The sequence below is a fragment of the Leucoraja erinacea genome, unplaced genomic scaffold (genome assembly GCF_028641065.1).
Source record: "Leucoraja erinacea ecotype New England unplaced genomic scaffold, Leri_hhj_1 Leri_1660S, whole genome shotgun sequence".
Taxonomy (NCBI): domain Eukaryota; kingdom Metazoa; phylum Chordata; class Chondrichthyes; order Rajiformes; family Rajidae; genus Leucoraja; species Leucoraja erinaceus.
Window position 1 is genome coordinate 1 of NW_026575958.1, and position 22480 is coordinate 22480.

Consider the following 22480-nt stretch of genomic DNA (forward strand, 5'->3'; position numbering starts at 1 on the left):
CTCACCCATTCTCCCTCCTGAACTCTCTCATCCACTTCCTCCCACTCCCCCCTGACACCCCCCCCTCACCAACACGACCTCCCTCCCTTTCAACCCCACTGCCTCTCATCCCACTGCCCTTTCCTTCACCCCTCCCCGCCCCCCCTCTCCCACCTTCCTCCTCCCCTCCCCCCCACTCCACCTCTGCACCTCTGCGAGGAGGGGGTCACGCTGACAGCAACCGCCCAAATCCACCACCTCTGTAGCCACATCATCTCTAAATGTCCCCGGCCGCTCCTCACCCCCGCTAATGCACCGCCCACCCCTCATCTATATATCTTCGGTTAATGTGGAAGACATGATATCTCTTTGTGGGGGGGTTTGTCTCCACCATGGGTAAGTGTTGAGACAATAGACAATTGGTGCAGGAGTAGAGGCCATTCGGCCCTTCCAGCCAGCACCGCCATTCAATGTGATCATGGACGACCAATGCCAACTCGATTTCGTGTAGGAAGGAACTGCAGGTGCAGGTTTAATCAGAGATAGACACAAAATGCTGGAGTAACTCAGCGAGACTCAGGAAGGAAGTATCTGTGGGATGCTGCCTGTCCCGCTGAGTTACTCCAGCATTGTGTGTGTGTGTCTCTCGTAGTCATTATGAGATCGAGCAGTTACTGATTGTGCCAACTCTTTGGAAGTGTTCATGTCAAACACTGGGTATTAGTTTTTTCCCCCCAAGCATAGAGGGAGTACAGAGAAGGTTCACCAGACGGATTCCTGGGATGGCAGGACTTTCATATGAAGAAAGACTGGATAGACTCGGCTTGTACTCGCTAGAATTTAGAAGATTGAGGGGGGATCTTATAGAAACTTACAAAATTCTTAAGGGGTTGGACAGGCTAGATGCAGGAAGATTGTTCCCGATGTTGGGGAAGTCCAGAACAAGGGGCCACACACACACAGTTTAAGGACAACGGGGAAATCTTTTAGGACCGAGATGAGAAAAACATTTTTTTTCACACACAGAGAGTGGTGAATCTGTGGAATTCTCTGCCACATAGGGTAGTTGAGGCCACACAGTTCATTGGCTATATTTTAGAGGGAGTTAGATGTGGCCCTTGTGGCTAAAGGGATCAGGGGGTATGGAGAGAAGGCAGGTACGGGATACTGAGTTGGATGATCAGCCATGATCATATTGAATAGCGGTGCAGGCTCGAAGGGCCGAATGGCCTCTACTCCTGCACCTATTGTCTATGTTTCTATGTTTCTATTATGAGATTGGACAATTGGTTGAGTTGCCAATGATTTGCAAGTTTCCATATCCTACACCAAGTACTAGTTTATGCCAAACATAATCTTCTTGCGTGTGGCGTGGACAGCCTAAAGTTGCAGGTCAACTTGTTCTGTTTGATCTTATTTGTACACGTCGCATTGGTTGCATTAGTCGAAACAGGGTGGACCACGTGGAGGTTGCAGTCTCCCCGCCCCCAAGCCTAATGTGACTGGACTTTGGGTCGGGTTAAACCACGGGTGGGACCAGTCTTGCCCCATGGGGATGTTTGATGGCAAGGTGTGTTGGGGGGTCTGTGAGAGCGGACCAACAAGGACCCCCCCCCCCCCCCCCCCCCCCCCCCCCCGTTACCCCACGACCTTGTGCCCCCACAGGCTATCGAGTGCATCACACAGGGCCGGGAACTGGAATGCCCGAGTGGGTGCCCGCGGGACGTGTACACCATCATGGAGGGGTGTTGGCCCCGCGACCCACAGCAGCGGCTGAGCATCAAGGAGATCCACGGGCGGCTGCAGCGACTCGCCAAGTCCGCGCCCGTTTACCTCGACGTGTTGCAGTGATGCCCGTGGGACCACGCGTGTCGGTGCCACGCGTGAACTGCAGAATCCTCCCGCGTCACAAGGGGGCGCGCTTGGAGCCCACACCTGTAAATACGTCCCATGCGCTCTCCACCGACTAAGATAATTTCATCCATTGTGTCCACGTTCCCTCACTCGGCCGGAGACGGGCAGTGCTGACTGGCCGCTGACCCCAGTGTTGTTCCTTGTTCCTGTTGCATGCATTGGGTCCATTAAAGGTTCTTCTTGCTGCCCAGAGTGACGTGTGATTCACTTGGTTATCTGTCGGCGCAATCAAGCTGTAACATCGCCTCTTGGGGTAAATGGGTCGTCAGCCCATTGGCTATCTCAAGCGCCCTCGCACTGGGCAACCAGTTAGAGACACAGATAGAAACATAGAAAATAACTGCAGGAGTAGAGGCCATTCGGCCCTTCGAGCCTGCACCATTCGCCATTCAATATGATCATGGCTGATCATCCAACTCAGTATCCCATCCCTGCCTTCTCTCCATACCCCCTGATCCCTTTAGCCACAAGGGCCACATTTAACTCCCTCTTAAATATAGCCAATGAACTGTGTGGCCTCAACTACCTTTTGTGGCAGAGAATTCCACAGATTCAGGACAAGGGGTCACAGCTTAAGGATAAGGGGGAAATCCTTTAAAACCGAGATTAGAAGAACTTTTTTTCACACAGAGAGTGGTGTATCTCTGGAACTCTCTGCCACAGAGGGTAGTTGAGGCCAGTTCATTGGCTATATTTAAGAGGGAGTTAGATGTGACCCTTGTGGCTAAAGGGATCAGGGGGTATGGAGAGAAGGCAGGTACGGGATACTGATTTGGATGATCAGCCATGATCATATTGAATGGCGGTGCAGGCTCGAAGGGCCGAATGGGCTCTACTCCTGCACCTAATTTCTATGTTTCTATGTTTCTATTCACCACTCCGTGTGCAAAACATGATTTTCTCATCTCGGTTCTAAAAGACTTCCCCCTTAACCTGGAATAACTCAGCGGGACAGGCAGCATCTCTGGAGAGAAGGAATGGGTGACGTTTCGGGTCGAGATCAGTTGCCTATGTGGAACTGTAAGCTAGCAGGGGCGATTGGCCGATTGGCCGAGTGCGCGGCGCTATCTCAGTCAGGAAGTCTGGGGTGATCGAGGTCTGGGTCAGTATCAGAGGCGAGCGCGGTGCGGGGAGATCCCGGTCTGGTGGGTCCGCCAACACACACACACACACACACACATAAAAACACCCACAAACACACACACAAACACCACCCACACCCAAACACACACATACACACACACACCACACCACCACACAAAACACACACACACATCACACACACACACACACAACACACACACACACACACACACACACCACCCACACACACACCACACCCACACCCACACACACACACACACACACACACACACACACACACACACACACACACACACACACACCACACACACACACACCCACACACACACACACACACACACACACACACACATACACACACACACACACACACACACACACACACACACATACACACACACACACACACACACACACACACACACACACACACACACACACACACACACACACACACACACACACACACACACACACACACACACAGATACACACACACACACACACACACACACACACAGATACACACACACACACACACACAGACACACACACACACACACACACACACACACACACACACACACACACACACACACACACACACACACACACACACACACACACACACACACACACAGATACACACAGATACACACAGATACACACAGATACACACACACACACACACACACACACATACACACACACACACACAGATACACACGGATACAGCGCGGAAACAGGCCCTTCGGCCCTTCGGCCCCCGAGTCCGATCACCCCGTACACTAGCACCACCCCTCACACACGAGGGGCAATTTATAATTCTTACCGAACCCAATTAGCCTACAATCCCGCACGTCTTTGGTGTGTGGGATGAAGCCGGTGCACCCGGAGAAAACCCGCGCGGTCCCGGAGAGTTGGTTCAAACTCCGTACAGGCAGCGCCCGAGTTTACGGAATGTCTCACTTCTCCCGATCAATCCCACACTCTGGGAAGCGCGCATTAGCTCCCGGGGTAAGTGGAGCTCAGGGCATTCTAATGGACATTCAAGTGCAGTCATTAGCGAACATTTCAACCCTTCCCCAGGGCCCGCCAACTCTCAATTGGACGCGCTCCTGCTGCCGAACTGTAAAAGCTTGGCCGGTTTGGGAAATATTGGCGGGAAGTTTGCCTGGCGCTGGGCTTTTGCCAGCCGTGCCCGGTCCGATCGCGGGCCACAGCGGGCAGGAGGCGGCAGTGGATGGAGGGGCCACGCAAAACGCGAGCAGCCCCGGGGCCAAGAGTTGCCACTTCAAGCGGCATTGGCGACCCCCCACAGCCAGGAGGCGCTGGTGAGCGACAGACACGGGGCAGCCCCGGGGCCTTGGAGTTGGGTTGGAGGACAAAGGGGAATGAGCGCAATTTGCAGCCTATTTCAACTCGACTCTCACCGGCCTGAGGGGACTGGCGGCGGGGGGGGGGGGGGGGGGGGGGGGGGGGGGGGAGGCTCTGAGGGGGGGGGAGGTTGGGATGGAGGAAGGAGCGGAGAGGGACCAGGTGTGGGGGGGAGGGGAGGAGAGGGGTGGGGGGGGGGGGGGGGCAGGGCAGAGAGGAGGAGAATAGGATCTAGGGGGGGGGTTGGGGTGGGGGCCGGGAGAAGGGTAGGTGTTTGGAGGAGGGGGGGGGAATGCTGGGGAGGAGGGGAGGGGGTCTTGGTGTGGTGGGTTTGGGGGGGGGGGGGAGGGGTGTGAGTGTAGTGTGTGTGTTGGGGGGGGGGGGGTTGTGCTGGAAGGGGGGGGGTGGGGTGGGGGAGGGAAGAGGGTGAGTGTTGGGGGTTTGGGTGGTGGGAGGGGGTCCCAGTGTGGGTGTGTGTGTGTGTGTGTGGGGGGGGGGGGGACCTGCTCCCTCTTATGGGGGCTGTTGCTGGAAGGGGGGGCTAACGAAGGGGAAACTCCCGGTGGGGGTACTGGAAGGGGGGGGAGTTATGGGTTGGGGATCTAGGGAGACGGGGACAATAACTGCCCGGTGTTAGGGGGCCGAGTTCTGGCAAGTTGCAGGAAGATCGATAACATAAAGAGCCGTGAGCTGTGTTCATTGTTTACGCTGTTTGTAAATTGGTATCGGAGTGGAGCATCAGTCAGATTCTAAACACTCCCTAGTCGATTAGAGTAACCGCTGGCCATTATCATCTGTGTCTGGATCATGAAATACGGAGCTGTCTGCCCAGCCGTCTCTCCCTCTCTCTATCTCTCTCTCTCTATCTCTCTCTCTCTGTCTCTCTGTGTCTCTTGCCCTCTTATTGCCCACCTCACTCCCATCCCCCCCTCCTTCCCTCCCCTTCGCTCCCTCTCTATCTCCCTCTCTCCTTCGATCCCAATATCTCTCCCCCCTCTCCCCCTCCCTTCTCTCTCCTCTCTCTTCTCCTCTCTATCCTCTTCTCCCCCTCTCTCCCCTCCTCCTTTTCTCTCCTCGTCCCCTCTCTTATCTCTCTCACCCTCTCCCCCCCCTCTCCGCCTGCTCTCTCTCCTCTCCCTCTCCCCTCTCTCTCTCCTCTCTCTCCCCTCCCCCTCTCTCCTCCACTCCTCTCCTATCTCTCTCTCTCTCTTCCTCTCTCCTCCCCTCCCCCCTCCCTCTCTCTCTCTCTCTCTCTCTCTCTCACCCCTCTCTCTCTCTCTCTCTCTCTCTCTCTCCCTCTCTCTCTCCTCTCTCCTCCTCTCTCTCTCTCTCCTCTCTCTCTCGCCTCCTCCCTTTCTTTCCTCTTTTTACCCCCCAACTCTCCCCCACTCACCTCTCTCCCTCCACTATATATCTCACCTCGCTCTTTTCTCTCTCTCAAACCTATCTCTCTCTCCTCCTCTCCTTCCTTCACTTTCTAGGAGCAGAATAAGGGCATTCGGCCCATCATGTCTCCCCCGCAATTCTCCCCCCTCCCCCCCATAGCCCCTGACACCCGAGCCAATCAAGAATATGTCAATCTCCACTTTAAAACTATTCACCGCCGTCTGTGGCAAAGAATCCCACAGATTCACCATCCTCTGACTGAAGAAATTCCTCCTCATCTCCTTCGTAAATGAACGTCCTTTTATTCTGAGTGTGCCCTCTGGTCCTAGACTCTCCCACTAGTGGAGACATCCTCTCCACATCCACTCTATCCAGTCCGGTAAGTTTCAATGTGGTTTTAAAGTCTATACACGATTACATTCAAGGCGTCGACCGTGTACAGATACAGGTTAAAGGGAATGACATTCAGTGTAAGATAGTCTAGTAAAGTCCGATTGAAGATATTTCCACGGGTCTCCAATGAGGCAGGTGGTAACTCAGCCGCGCTCTCTAGTTGGTGAGAGGACACTGTACTGAACTCTGCAGGAAGGAACTGCAGGTGCTGGTTTAAACCGAAGAAAGACACAGAATGCTGGAGTAACTCAGTGGGACAGGCAGCGACTCTGGAGAGAATGGGGAGCATCGCCATCTAGTGGCCACCTCGGGATCTCCGGAAATACCGACTTCAGCAAAACGCGGTTCTCCCTCATTCACCCCCCCCCCACCTCCCCCCACCAATGAGGGCGCTCCCTCATTCACCCCCCCCCCCACAGTGCGGCGCTCCCTCACCGCACTCCCCCCCCACAGTGCTGCGCTCCCTCACTCACACCCCCCCCCCCAACAGTGAGGCGCTCCCTCACCCCCCCTCCCCCCCCACCCCAGAGTGCGGCGCTCCCTCACTCACCCCCCCCCCCCCATTCACACAGTGAGGCGCTCCCCTCCACCCACCCACCCCCCCCAGTGCTGGGCGCTCCCTCATTCACCCCCCCCCCCACAGTGAGGGCGCTCCCTCCCGCCACTGTTCCCCCCCCCCCTGTAGGCGTCCCGGATGCCCCACCCCCCTCCCACATTCCACTAATACCCCCCCCCCCCACAGTGAGGCGCTCCCTCACTCCCCCCCCCCTCCCCCCCCACAGTGAGGCGCTCCCCATCACCCCCCTCCCCCCCACAGTGAGGCGCGCCCTCATTCACCCCCCCCCCCCACAGTGAGGCGCTCCCTCACTCACCCCCCCCCCCACAAAGTGAGGGCGCTGAGGCATCCCTTCTCACCGCCCCCTCCCCCCACAGTGAGGCGCTCCCCTCCCTCATCACCCCCCCCCCCCTCACAGTGGAGGCGCTCCCTCACTCACCCCCCCCACCCCACAGTGAGGCGCTCCCTCACCGCCCCCCCCCCCCCCCCCACAGTGAGCGGCGCTCCCTCACTCACACTCCCCCCCAACCACAGTTGCGGCGCGCTCCCTCACCGCCCCTCCCCCCCACAGTGAGGCGCTCCCCTCACTCACCCCCCCCCCCCCACAGTGAGGGCGCTCCCCTCACCGCCCCTCCCCCCCCACAGTGCGGCGCTCCCTCACCGCCTCCCCCCCCCCACACAGTGCGGCGCTCCCTCACCACTCCCCCCCCCCACAGTGAGGCGCTCCCTCACTCGCCCCCCCCCCCCCACAGTGCGGCGCTCCCCTCACCGCCCCTCCCCCCACACAGTGCGGCGCTCCCCACCGCACTCCCCCCCCCCACAGTGAGGTGCGCTCCCTCACTCCCCCCCCCCACCAGTGAGGCGCTCCCTCACCGCCCCCCCCCCCCCCACAGTGAGGCGCTCTCCTCACTCCCCTCCCCCCCACAGTGCGGCGCTCCCTCACACCGCCCCCCCCCCCACGTGCGGCGCTCCCTCATTCACCCCCCCCCCCCCCACCCACCGTGAGGCGCTCCCTCACCGCCCCTCCCCCCCCACAGTGCGGCGCTCCCTCAACGCCCCCCCCCCCCCACAGTGCCGGCGCTCCCTCCGCTCACCCCCCCCCACCCAGTGCGGCGCTCCCTCACTCCACCCCCCCCACAGTGAGGCGCTCCCTCACTCACCCCCCCCCCCCAGTGGGGCGTGAGGCTCTCACTCACCCCGCCCACACACACAGTGAGGCGCTCCCTCACCCCCCCCCCCCCCCCACAGTGAGGCGCTCCTCACTCACTCCCCCCCCCCCCCCACACAGTGCGGCGCTCCCTCACCGTCCCTCCCCCCACACAGTGCGGCGCTCCCTCACCCCCCCTCCCCCCCCACAGTGAGGCGCTCCCTCACCGCCACTTCCCCCCCACAGAGCGGCGCTCCCTCACTCACCCCTCCCCCACACAGAGGCGCTCCCTCACCGCCCCTCCCCCCCCACAGTGAGGGCGCTCCCTCACCCCCACCCCCCACCCCCGCAGTGCGGCGCTCCCTCACTGGCCTTCCCCCCACACACAGTGAGTGAGGCGCTCCCTCACCCCCACCCCCACCCCCGCAGCTGCGGCGCTCCCTCACCACCGCCCCCCCCCCCCGCACAGCGCGGCGCTCCCTCACCGCCCCTCCCCCCACAGTGAGGCGCTCCCTCACTCACCCCCCCCCCACAGTGAGCCGCTCCCTCACCCCCCCCCCAACAACAGTGCGGCGCTCCCTCACTCACCCCCCCCCCCCCCCACAGAGCGGCGCCGCTCCATCACTCACCCCCCCCCCCACAGTGAGGCGTTCCCTCCCCCCCCCCCACAGTGAGGCGCTCCCTCAGTACTGCCCCTCCCACAGTGAGGCGCTCCCTCAGTCACTGCCCCTCCCCCACAGTGAGGCGCTCCCTCACCGCCCTTCCCACCGTGCGACCTCCCCCCATCTCAGTACTACCCCTAGCAGAGTTGGGGAGGGGGCGGAGACGAAGAAACAGGCGGCTGGTTTTGGTAAAATAATGTTTATTGTGCGCGAATCGAGATTCACAATAGAATGGCCGGGGCGGGATAACCGGGGCCGGCGGGCTGGTGCTACAGCGTGCTGTCGGCCTCCGCGCCCCCCGCCTTCCCGTTCAGGTGACAGTAGCCGAGGTGAACGCCCTGGCACCGTTCGGCGAACGGCCGGGCCCCAGCGAGGGGCGTTCGAGGCCCCGAGGAAGACGGAGAGGCTCCGGGAACCGTGCGGGGAGTCGAGCTGCCTCCCGTCTCCCGCAGCTGCGCGGCGCCGCCGCTGTAGAAGAAGGAGAGGTCTCGGAAGCTGGGCCTCATGGCGTCCGTCATCCGCTCCAGGATCTGTAGGAAGGTCGGGCGCGACCGCGGGTTCTGTTGCCAACACAGGAGCATCAATTCGTGGCTGTAGACACAGAGCGTGGGGTCAGTGTGGCCCCGACAGCGGCAGTCCCGTCACCCACCGCCAGGCGCCGACACTGAGTAATGATCCATCTATACTAGCCCCATCCCAGCTACACTAGTCATAGAGTGATACAGTGTGGAAACAGGCCCTTCGGCCCAACTTGCCCCATCTATACTAGTCATAGAGTCTATACTAGATAGAGTGACACGTATGGAAACAGGCCCTTCGGCCCAACTTGCCCCGTCTATACTAGTCATAGAGTGATACCGTGTGGAAACAGGCCCTTCGGCCCAACTTGCCCACACCAGCCAACCTGTCCCATCTACACTAGTCATAGGGTGATACAGTGTGGAAACAGGCCCTTCGGCCCAACTTGCCCCATCTATACTAGTCATAGAGTGATACCGTATGGAAACAGGCCCTTCGGCCCAACTTGCCCCATCTATACGAGTCATAGAGTGATAGTATGGAAACAGGCCCTTCGGCCCAACTTGCCCCATCTATACTAGTCATAGAGTGATACAGTATGGAAACAGGCCCTTCGGCCCAACTTTCCCACCTCGCCCAAAATGCCCCCAGCTACACTAGTCCTACCTGCCTGCGTTTGGCCCATATCTCTCCAAACCTGTCCTATTAATGCACCTTAGAGGATGGGATAGTCATCGCCTCAACTACCTCCTCCGGCAGCTCGTTCCATACACCCACCACCCCCTGTGTGAAAAAGTTACTCCTCAGATTCCTATTAAATCTTTTCCCCTTCATCTTGAACCCGTGTCCTCTGGTCCTCGATTCCCCGACTCTGGGCGAGAGACTCTGTGCGTCTGTCTACCCGATCTATTCCCCTCGTGGTTTTATTCACCATTGTAGGAGCTCCCCTCGTCCTCCTGCGCTCCACGGAATAGAGGCCCAGCCCTGCCCCGACCTCTCCCTGTAGCTCAGACCCCGGGGCCAGCTCCCTCGACACCGACCCATCACACACCCGCGGGGAGGAAGAGCGGGAGGGCGAAGGCGACCAGACCTCGGGGGTACAAGGGATGAAGTTGCGCCGTTTGTGGACAGCAAGTCGTCACGGTGGGATGGTGATGGAGCGAGGGGGTGGGGAGAGACGTGGTTGGAGGGACGGTGAGAGGGAGGGGAATGCGTAGATTGGTAGAGGAGTGCGTGGAGAGGGAAGGAAGGGGAGTGGAGGAGAATTGGGGAGTTGAGTGAAGGAATTGGGAGTGGAGGGAATGTCTGATGAAAGGGTGTGGGAGAAGGAGGTCAGATTCGAATGGGGGGGGGGGGACTGTGAGTGGAGGGTCAGGGTGGGGGGGGGGGCTGTCCGTGGAGGGGTCAGGGTGGGGGGGGGGGGCTGTGAGTGGAGGGTCAGGGTGGGGGGGGGGCTGTCCGTGGAGGGTCAGGGTGGGGTGGAGGAGGGTGACGGCGGCCACTCACAGTCTCTCGGGGCAGTTGGCGGGTTTGCTCAGCGTGCCGTTGTTGAGCACGAACCGCAGCACCTGCTCGTTGCTCAGGCCCTGGTATGGCTGCTCGGCGAACGTGGCGATCTCCCACAGCACCACCCCGAACGACCTGTGGAACGGGAGCGTTACCGAGCGGGGCAGCGTAAAAACTCACCGCTCCCCCCCCCCCTAACATTCCCTCCCCTCCCCTTCCTTCCCAGCCCCCCCCCCTTCCTCCAATCTCCCCTCCCTCTAACCGCCCCCCCCCCCCATTCCTACTCCCCATTCTCCACAACCCCCCACCCCCTAACCTACCCCCCCCGTTCCAGACAACAAGGGGCACACACACACACACCACACAACACACAACACCACACACACACACACACACACACACACACACACACACACACACACACACACACACACACACAAACACCACACACACACAAGGTTAAGAATAAGGGGTCGGCCATTTAGAACGGAGACGAGGAAACACTTTTTTCACACAGAGAGTTGTGAGTCTGTGGAATTCTCTGCCTCAGAGGGCGGTGGATGCTTCTTTCAAGAGAGAGCTAGATAGGGCTCTTAAAGATAGCGAGAGAGAGTCAGGGGATATGGGGAGAAGGCAGGAACGGGGTACTGATTGGGGATGATCAGCCGTGATCACATTGAGTGGCGGTGCTGGCTTGAAGGGCCGAATGGCCTCCTCCTGCACCTGTTGTCTATTGTATATTGTCCTCCAATCTCCTCCCCCTCCCCTCACCACTCGCGTCCCTCCATCCGCACTGCGCCCCCTCACTCATCCTCCCTCCACCCGCCTCCCGGAGGGGGGGGAGTGTCAGTCCAGGGGCGGGGGAGGGGGAGGGGGGAGGGGGTGGGGGGGAGGGGGGAGGGGGTAGTTGGGGGGGGGGTTAGGTGGAGGGGGAGGGGGAGGGGGAGGGGGAGGGGGGCGGGTCGCTCCAGGGGGAGGGGGGACGTCTGAGGGGGGACGGGTGAAGATCCCGTACTTGAGGAGGACTCCGGCCCAGGGGTCCAGCGGACGGGCAGGGGAAGGGGGAGGTCCCCCCCCTTCCGGTAGTAATCCGTCTCGTAAATGGGAGGGGTCATTCCGAAATCTGCCGGGGAGGGGGAGGGGGGGGGGGGGGGAGGGGAGGGGAGGGGGATCGGGTGTCACCAGCGGGGGGGGGGGGGGGGTGACCCGTAGGGAGGGGGTGGGACCTCCCCCCCTCCGTCCATGTCGCTCACCAGGACCTCCTGATCCCTCCTTTCTTGAGCCACCCCGGCCCCATCTCTCTCCCCTCAGAAACGTTTTCCCCCCCCCCTTGCTTTCTCTCCCCTCCCCTCCTGTCTCCCCATTCCCCCCCTCGTCCTCTGTCCACTTGAGGGCCCGCGGTCCTGCCCCTCCTCCCCCTCCTCTCTCCCTATCCCCTCCCTCGAATTGTAAACCCGACCTCCCCCCCCCCCTTTACAAGGACTAGTCAAAACTCATTCCAGGCCGGGGAATTGGACGAGGAGATGGTGGCGATTGGCTGGTTCACAACTCCCGACCCCTCCTCACTCCACTTCGACCCCCCCCCCCCCTCTCAAACCCACGTGGGCCAAATCTCAATCACCCCCAACCTTACAAAGGACTAGTCGCCATTCTCCCGGCCAGGGAATTGGACGACTCCCACTCCCGATTGGCCGTTCCACCCCAAACCCTCACCAACCCCCCCCCCCCACCCCGCGGTCCTCACCCCAGACCTGCCCCCACCCCCCCCCCACCCCCCCACACACACCTCCGATCTTGACGGTCAGATCCTCGGAGACCATGCAGTTGCGCGCGGCCAGGTCGCGGTGAACGAACTTGTTGGCGTTGAGGTAGGCCATACCGTCCGCGATCTCTCCCGCCATCTGCATCATGTCCCCGTAGAGTGGGCGGCGACAAGCCCCGGTTATTCTGCGTGGGGGGGGGGGGGGGGGGGGGGGGGGGGGAGAGGGGGGGGAGAGAGGGGCCGAGACGGCGTCAGTGGCCAATGGCAGCATTGGGATCGACGGGGAGAGTTGGATCGCATCATCGACCAATGGGGAGAGTTGAATCGCTGGATCCCCAATAGTTGGTGGTCGAATGGGATCTCGTAAGTGGCCAATGGCAAGAGGGGGGCGGTGTCAATGGCCAATGAGGAGTGTGAGACAAGGTCAGTGGCCAGTGGTCAGGTGAGACCACACCTGGAGTACAGGAGCAGGGAGGTTCTACTGCAGTTGTACAGGGTCTTGGTGAGACCACACCTGGAGTATTGCGTACAGTTTTGGTCTCCTAATCTGAGGAAAGACATTCTTGCCATAGAGGGAGTACAGAGAAGGTTCACCAGACTGATTCCTGGGATGTCAGGACTTTCATATGAAGAAAGACTGGATAGACTCGGCTTGTACTCGCTAGAATTTAGACGATTGAGGGGGAATCTTATAGAAACTTACAAAATTCTTAAGGTGTTGGACAGGCTAGATGCAAGAAGATTGTTCCCGATGTCGGGGAAGTCCAGGACAAGGGGTCAAGGGTAAGGGTAAGGGGGAAATCTTTTAGGACCAAGATGAGAAAAACATTTTTTTCCACACACAGAGAGTGGTGAATCTCTGGAACTTTCTGCCACAGAGGTAGTTGAGGCCACAGTTCATTGGCTATATTTAAGAGGGAGTTAGATGTGGCCCTTGTGGCTAAAGGGATCAGGGGGTATGGAGAGAAGGCAGGTACAGGATACTGAGTTGGATGATCAGCCATGATCATATTGAATGGCGAATGGTGCAGGCTCGAAGGGCCGAATGGCCTCTACTCCTGCACCTGTTTTCTATGTTTCTATGACCTGTGGCCAATGTGAAGATTGGGTGGACTTGAACATAGATGGACGTTGGTCAGTGAGGTTACAGTCGTCACCAGATGGTGAGGGGAGGGGGGGGGAGGGTGGTGGTTGGGGGGGGGGGGGGGGGGACAGGTGGGATATGGGGAGGGATAGACTGTGGCTGGCGGGCGATTTTGTGCCGGGCGGGGCTCAGGCGGGGTCAGGTACCTCTGTGCTGAGACGCAGCGAGCGGAGGTAACTCTTGAGGTCTCCGCGGGTCATGAGCTCCAATGATGACCAACGTGGGTGGACCTCTCGACACCCCCCCCCGCAGACGCACCTGAGGGGGAGGGGGAGGGGGAGGGGGGGGGGGGGGGAGGGGAGGGGGGGAGCACACACTCAGCACAAGGGTCCCGGCACCCACTCCACTCCCAGCACCCCCCCCCTCCCAAAAACCAACACCCCAACACCAGCACCCCTGCACCCCCCCCCCCCGAACCCCAATACCCGGCCCGCAACAACCAAATCCACCCCCGCACAGACACATCCACACACACGCACACGTACACACACCGCACACACATACACACGGACATGCGCACACACACCACACACACACCACACACACACACACACAACACACACACACACACACACACACACACCACACACACACACACACAAAGGTCAACACACATATACACCCAACCACACACACACACACACACACAAAAGCCCCATACACACACCCCCCACACACACACACACACACACACACCACACACACACACACACACACAAAGTCACACACACACACACACACACACACACACACACACACACACACAATGCCACACACACACACACACACAATGCCACACACACACACACACACACACACACACACACACACACACACACACACACACACACACACACAATGCCCACACACACACACACACACACACACACACACACAAACACACACACACATACACACACACATACACACCAAAACACAGTCACCCACCACGCCACACCCACAGACACAAAGCCACACACACATACACACACACACAGTCACACACACACGCACACACCACACACACACACACAATGCCACACACACAATACCACACACACACACACAATGCCACACACACACACCTACACACACACACATCCATGTGCCCACGCTTCAGGGAATGGAGCCCGCCCTATCCCCGGCCGCCGGCGCTCCGGCTGTTTCGGTGGGACCCTCCCCTGGGACCAGTCGGCGCGACCCGCCCCTCGGTTACCACGTGGTAGCAGTCGAAGGCCTTCATGACGGACGCCTCTTTGAGGAACTCGACGCGCTCCCGCCGGCTGGCGGATTCGTTCACCGTCTTCAGCGCCACGCGGGTGTCGGCCTCGCCTGTCGCGGGCAACTGGGCGATGCCTTCGTACACCATGCCGAACGAGCCCTGGCCCAGCTCTTTCATGATGGTGATTGTTTCCCGGGGAACTTCCCACTCGTCCACGCCACGTAACACTGGGGAGCGGGACGAGAGAGTGGGGTCACGGGGGCCGGGGGGAGGGGAACGCGGGGGGGCGGGGAGAGGGGGGGAACGCGGGGCCGGGGAGAGGGGGGGAACGCGGGGGCGGGGAGAGGGGGAACGCGGGGCCGGGAGACGGGGGGAACGCGGGCCGGGACAGGAGGAGGGCACGCGGGGCCGGGGAGAGAGGGGGAACGCGGGCCGGGGAGAGGGGGAACGCGGGCCGGGGAGAGGAGGGAACGCGGGCCGGGGGAGGAGGGGGAACGCGGGCCCAGAGAGCGGGAAAACGCGGGCCCCATCGGTAGAGCCGATGCATCACAGCGCCAGAGACCCGGTTTGACCCTGAACTCATCTGCTGTCTGTACGGAGTTTGCGCGTTCTCTCTGCGACCGACCGCGTGGGTTTTCTCCGGGTGCTCCGATTTCCTCCCACACTACAAAGACGTACGGGTTTGTAGGTTAATTGGCTTTGGTAAAACTGTAAATTGGCCCCAGTGTGTGTGTGTGTGTGTGTGTGTGTGTGTGTGTGTGTGTGTGTGTGTGTGTAGGATAGTGTTAATATGCGCTGTATCTCTAAACTAAACCATATCAGTGCGTTGTGGCGAGTTGTAACGTGACTCACTGTCTGATGCGTTGAAGTACTCCGGGTTCACCGACATGTACAAGGTGCCGTTGAGGAATCCATTGATTCTGCAGGAGAGGAGGAGGGAGGGAAGGGGGTTAACGTTATACATCAGAAACGAGGATGTTGCCTGGACTAGAGGGTGTGAGCAACAGGGAGAGGTTGAGTAGGCTGGGTCTCTATTCCATGGAGCGCGGGAGGATGAGGGTGACCTTATAGAGGTGTACAAAATCATGAGAGGAATAGATCGGGTAGACAGACGCACAGAGTCTCTTGCCCAGAGAAGGGGAATCGAGGACCAGGGGACATAGGTTCAAGGTGAAGGGGAAAAGATTTAATAGGAATCTAAGGGGCAACTTTTCCATACAGAGGGTGGTGGGTGTATGGAGGAGGTAGTTGAGGCTGGGACTATCCCAACATTTAAGAAACAGATGGACAGGTACATGGATAGGACAGGTTTGGAGGGATATGGGTCAAACGCGGGCAGGTGGGACTGGTGTAGATGGGGCCTGTTGGCCAGGGTGGGAAAGTTGGGCCGAAGGGCCTGTTTCCATGCTGTCTAGGACTCAGCGTAGATCTGATCAACCCATGAAGTTCTGGGCTACAGAGACCCACCACCCCCCCATGTCATGTCCCCCCTCCCACTGTACAGCGCTCCCTCCTCACCACCCCCCAACCCCTCTCCCCCCCCACACACACAGACACATACACACTGTACGGCGCTCCCCTCACCAACCACCCCCTCCCCCTCTCTCCCCTCCACACACAGACACACACACTGTGCGGCGCTCCCTCCTCACCACCCCCACACCACCCACCCCTCCCCCACACACAGACACACACAGACACACACACACACACTGTGCGGCGCTCTCTCGCTCAGTAAGAGGGGGGGGGAGAGGCGGCCGAGTGGGTGGGGGGGGGGGGGGGTCCTCACCTCTTCTTGTGTGTAGACGTACACGATGACGGCGAGCAGGAGGATGGCGACGAGTAGAGCGACGGGCATCAAGGTCAAGACGGTCAGGGAATCCTCGGATTTCTTCTCCACTGAAACCGCGGCAAGGGTCAAACCCAGCGCCCAATCACAGGGGGAGAGATCTACCCTACCGGCCAATCACAGGGATAGATCAACCCAGCGTCCAATCACAGGGGGAGAGATCACCCTCCATCAACCAATCACAGGGGGAGAGATCTATCCTCACCCTACCGGCCAATCACAGGGATAGATCAACCCAGCGTCCAATCACAGGGGGAGAGATCACCCTCCATCAACCAACCACAGGGGGAGAGATCTACCCCACCGGCCAATGACAGGGATAGATCAACCCAGCGTCCAATCACAGGGGGAGAGATCACCCTCCATCAACCAATCACAGGGATAGATCTACACCGCCCGCCAATCACACCAGAGGGTCACATTCCAGTGGCCAACCACACAGGAAGAATCAAACCCCACGGGCCAATGATCAGGGACCCGCCCCTCCCCCTCCCTCCCCCTCCCTCCCATTTCCCAATTCCCTCTCCCCCTCTACGACATGTTCCCCCCCCCCCGACCCCTCACTGTCACAGACACCCCTTCAGTATCACCCGGTCACCTCTGCCCCACCCCGTGTCGCCCTCTCCCTCCTCGCCCCGTCTCACCCACACTTGCCGCCATATTCTCAGTATCACAGTCTCCCTCTCCCGACCCCCACTCTCATTCCTACCCCCTCACCCCCCCCCCCCCCCCCCCCCCCCCCCCCCAGCCCCCCCGCCCCCGGGTACTCACGGGGCAGCGCGGGATGTGGAAGGTGATGGGCTCGGTCCACGAGCCGTTACCGGCCAGCGACGTGGTGTGGACGGTGGCGCTGTAGTTAGTTCCCGGCTGCAGGCGGCTGATCCGCGCCCCTCCGAACTTCTGGTAGACGTGTCGTGGGACACACTGGTGGGAACTCCTGGCGGCGGGAGAGGCCGGTGTGAGTCCTCGGGGGGGGCACAGTTGGCAGGCGGAGCGGGGAACGGAGCCACCCCCCTCCCTCCCTCCCTCCACCCTCCCTCCCTCCCTCCCTCCCTCCCCCTCCCTCTCCCTCCTCCCCCTATCCCCCTCCCTCCCTCCCTCCCTCGCGGTGGGGAGGGCGATCGAACAGCCAGGGTGCGGTGTCGGGAAGGGGTGTATGATCGGGGAGGGGAAGGGGGGTGTAGTGGGCGGAGGGTAGGGGGCTAGAGGGAGGAGGAGAACTAGATTGGGCTCTTAAAGATAGCGGAGTCGAGGTATATGGGGAGAAGGCAGGAACGGGTTACTGATTGTGGATGATCAGCCATGGTCACATTGAATGGCGGTGCTGGCTGGAAGGGCCGAATGGCCTCTACTCCTGCACCTGTTGGCTACAGAGAGGGGGTGAGGGGTGTTTGGGGCGGAGGGGGGAGGGGAGGGGGCTACAGAGACAGGGGGAGGGGTGCAGGTGACAGGGGAGAGGGGGAGGGGGGGGGGGGGGGGGGTGGGCGGTGTCCAGCTGGCGGCCGGCCCCCCGGGTTCTCACCTCATTGTCCCGACTGTACTTGATCTCATACTTGAGGATGAGCCCGTTGGGGTCCGCGGGCTCCGGCCAGCGCAGCAAGATGGTGCCCGCCGCCGCCAACTCCCAGCTGACGTTCCCACGATGTCATCGGCGTGCGCTGTGTTTGGGGGGAGGGGGTGGAGAGTGGGGGAGAGTGGGGGGAGGGGGGTGGGAGAGTGAGTGTGGGGGAGAGTGGGGGGGGGGGTAGTAAGAGGTGGGGGGGGGGGAGAGTGTTGGGGAGGAGAGTGGGGGGTAGGGGGGTGGGAGAAGAAGTGGGGGAGAGAGTGGGGAGAGAGTGGGGGGAGAGAGTGAGGTGGGGAGGAGGGGGGGGAGAGTGGGGGGGGGGGGGAGAGTGTGGGGGGGGAGAGTGGGGGGGGGGGAGAGTGGGGGGGGGGAGTGGGGGGGTGGGGAGAGTGGGGGGAGGGGGGGGAGTGGTGGGGGGGGGAGAGTGGGATGGGGGGGGGGAGGGGGGTGGGGAGAGGTGGGGGGGAGGGGGGAGTGGAGTGGGGGGGGGGGAAAGAGACATCAGAGAAAGACTCCCCCTAGCGGAGGGGACACCGTCGGGGCGGATAACGGGGCATCCATCGGAACGTCCAAGAGTGGTTGGAGCCCACATTGGTCAATTGTTGGCTGGGGAAGTGGCGATAACGAAGGGAACAGGGTTGCGAACAGTGGAACTAACAGGACCTCTGGGGGGGGGGGGGGGCAGGGGAAGGATGGATAGGAGGGGGCGGGAGGGGCGACGGGCCACTCCCACACACACCTTTGGGCCGGTGTGGGCGAATGCTGTGGCGGGTTGGGGGGGGGGGGGGGGGAAGGGAAGGGGAGAGAGGGGCGTGGGTGGGAGGGGATGCCACAGGGAGAGGGGAGGGGGTTTGGCGCGGGGAGAGGGGGAGACAGTGGGAGTGAATGGGGAGGGAGGAGGGGACAGAAGGGGTACGGGGGGGCTGTGAGAGGGGGTACGGGGCAGGAGCGGGTGGTGGTGGTCACTCATTTTATCATTGGGCAGTGAGTGTGGCCGGAGAAGGGGAGAACAGGGGACGTGGTCGGGGGGAAGGGAGGTGTCGGTCACGGAGTCTCGCCCACCCTTGGGGCATGGTGGCGGGTGGGTGTGGGGGCGGGGGGGGGGGGGGGGCACAGAGAGAGGGGCCGGTCACTCATTTACCCTTGGGCATGGTGCGGGCGAAGGCGAAGGTGGCGGCGCTGCAGCCCACTTTATGCGCCGCGTGGTTTACACACGTGGATGTTGATCCGATATTCGGTGAAGTGTCGCAGCCGCGAGATGACTATCCGCTCCTTATTGAAGACCTTGTCCTCCAGGTACGGGAAGTCGGTGCGCGGTTTCCCCGCCGACCCGGAGCCGTTCCCGGCGCTCACGTTCAGACCGGCCTCAGACAAGGACACGTTGACCGCCGACTCTGTCCCATTCGCGCTGCTCTCCGCGTCCCGCCGCGACCGCGGGGATCTAGAGGGGGGGGGGATAAATTCATAAATGCAGGAAGATTGTTCCCAATGTTGGGGAAATCCAGAACAAGGGGTCACAGTTTAAGGATAAGGGGGAAATCTTTTAGGACCGAGATGAGTCTGCCCCATTCGCCATTCAATATGATCATGGCTGATCATCCAACTCAGTATCCCATCCCTGCCTTCTCTCCATACCCCCTGATCCCTTTAGCCACAAGGGCCACATCTAACTCCCTCTTAAATATAGCCAATGAACTGTGTGGCCTCAACTACCTTCTGTGGGAGAGAATTCCACAGATTCACCACTCTCTGTGTGTGAAAAAAAAATGTTTTTCTCATCTCGGTCCTAAAGGATTTCCCCCTTATCCTTAAACTGTGTGTGTGGCCCCTTGTTCTGGACTTCCCCAACATCGGGAACACTCTTCCTGCATCTAGCCTGTCCAACCCCTTAAGAATTTGGTAAGTTTCTATAAGATCCCCCCTCAATCTTCTAAATTCTAGCGAGTACAAGCCGAGTCTATCCAGTCTTTCTTCATATGAAAGTCCTGACATCCCAGGAATCAGTCTGGTGAACCTTCTCTGTACTCCCTCTATGGCAAGAATGTCCTTCCTCAGATTGGGAGACCAAAACTCTGCGCAATACTCCAGGTGTGGTCTCACCAAGACCCTGTACAACTGCAGTAGAACCTCCCTGCTCCTAGACTCAAATCCTCTATGGCAAGAATGTCTTTCCCGAAACGTCACCTATCCATGTTCTCCACAGATGCTGCCTGACCCGCTGAGTTTCTCCAGCACTGTGTAACGTCAGATGTCTCTTACCTGAGTTTCATGCCTTGCACGGTCTTGGGTTTTCTGGAACAGAATATGTGCAGTTAATGGCGGGTTCCTCAGTCTCCCCCCCCCCCTTCCCCCCCCCCCCCACCCCCCCTTCGCAGCAGGGCCCGGGGGACTCTCCTGGCTGGGGGTCAGCTGGGTCACGGCGCGGGACATCCGCAGTCCTCGGTTAGGCATGAATGCGGCAGTGGGATGTTAGCGTGTGGCGAGGCGGGGCGCTGTCGAATCGGCCGGGCCTGAGGACCTCTGGTACCTGAGAATGAAGATGGAGTTGTAGAGAAAGTTCTCGAACTTCTTGCGGAACGAGGTTTCCTCTGCCTCCTCGTCCAGTTGCGCCTGAGTCTTGGGGCATTGGCAGCAGTGTTGACCGCTCTCCGGCATGGAGTCGTTGTGTGCGTCGGGGTCGTAGCCGTCTGGTGGGCTGGCCACCACGCTGGTCGGCAGCTTCATCCCTGCGACGGTCACACAGAGGCGTCAGTGTCGGCGTCAGCGTCAGCGCCTCTGGCCAGGGGTCATTGTTCACCAGAGATCGGTCACGGTGGCGGGGGTGAGTGGAAGGAGAAGCGACGGGGGGGCGCAGGAGGGGGACCGACGAGGAAAGTTTTGAGAGCGCGGGACGGTGGGGAGGGGGGTTGGGGAGGGGAAAGTAGGCAACGGAGGAGAGAGGGCGCTGGGGGGGGGTGGTGAGGTTGGGGTCAGGGGCGGGAGTAGACTGGATAGACTCTGTTTGTACTCCGCTAAAATTTAGAAAATGATTGAGGGGGGATTTTATGAGAAACTTACCAAAATTCTTACACAGAGAGTGGTGAATCCCATCTACCTGCACTCAGACCATAACCCTCCATTCCTTTCCCATCCATATACCTATCCAATTTATTTTTAAATAATAAAATCGAACCTGGCTGCCTCCACCGCTTCCACTGGAAGCTCATTCCACACAGCTACCACTCTCTGAGTAAAGTTCCCCCTCATTCTTGCCATAGAGGGAGTACAGAGAAGGTTCACCAGACTGATTCCTGGGATGTCAGGACTTTCATATGAAGAAAGGCTGGATAGACTCGGCTTGTACTCGCTAGCATTTAGAAGATTGAGGGGGGATCTTATAGAAACTTACAAAATTCTTAAGGGGTGGGACAGGCTAGATGCAGGAAGATTGTTCCCGATGTTGGGGAAGTCCAGAACAAGGGGCCACACACACACACAGTTTAAGGATAAGGGGGAAATCTTTTAGGATCGAGATGAGAAAAACATTTTTTTTTCACACACAGAGAGTGGTGAATCTGTGGAATTCTCTGCCACAGAAGGTAGTTGAGGCCACAGTTCATTGGCTATATTTAAGAGGGAGTTAGATGTGGCCCTTGTGGCTAAAGGGATCAGGGGGGTATGGAGAGAAGGCAGGGATGGGATACTGAGTTGGATGATCAGCCATGATCATATTGAATGGCGAATGGTGCAGGCTCGAAGGCCGAATGGCTCTCACTTCCTGCACCTAATTTCTATTGTTTCTGGACTAGGGCGGCAGGGGCGTGGGTGGAGTGTTGGGCGTGGGGTGGAGACGATGGACTGTGCGGGGGGGGGGTGGGGGGGGGTGGAGAGGGGGACTGGGGGAGTGGGGGGGGGCCGGGGGGGGGTGGGGGGCGAGGAGGTCCTACCCTTGTGGCAGTAGTAATCGTTGATTGTAGAGTTCTCCGTCCTCGGTGGCTGTGCCCACTCCCAATCACCAGGTCAATAGGTCAAGTTGCCGTTGCGGTGGATCGGCGGTTTCCATTTGACGATCAACTGCGAGGACGAGTTGGACATGGAGACCACGTCCTGGGGATGGGGGGGGCTGCGAAGGGGGAGGGGGAGGGGTGGAGTGGAGGGTGAGTGAGCGAAAACACCAATCCCGGCCCCCCGACGGCCATTCTAGCCCCGCCACATTCCCCCCCCCCTCAACCCCCCCACCCCCCGATCCTAAGCTCAAGCCCCGCACCAACCTAAGCTTCACACCGATAAACACACACAAAGAGTGAACACGACCACACCACACAACCACCCACGAAAACATAACTACGAAAACGCGCTCCACAACACCGCCCGCACGATCCACAGAACCAGCATTCTCGCAACCCCACACCTTGAG

General features: G+C 59.9%; 1 protein-coding gene across 1 annotated transcript; it reads right to left on the reverse strand.

Annotated features, from left to right (window-relative positions):
- Positions 1–8732: 8732 nt before the first annotated feature.
- Positions 8733–22170, reverse strand: LOC129716087 (insulin-like growth factor 1 receptor). Its single transcript, XM_055665972.1, is given in 18 exon segments — positions 8733–9109; positions 10544–10678; positions 11576–11666; positions 12330–12456; positions 12458–12490; positions 13596–13658; positions 13660–13707; positions 14666–14898; positions 15524–15653; positions 16461–16565; positions 17292–17444; positions 18043–18161; positions 18164–18178; positions 19226–19292; positions 19294–19525; positions 20344–20376; positions 20612–20810; positions 22089–22170. Coding segments are annotated over 18 exon segments (2175 nt in total). The 5' UTR covers positions 22159–22170; the 3' UTR covers positions 8733–8787.
- Between the last annotated feature and the right edge of the window lie 310 nt (positions 22171–22480).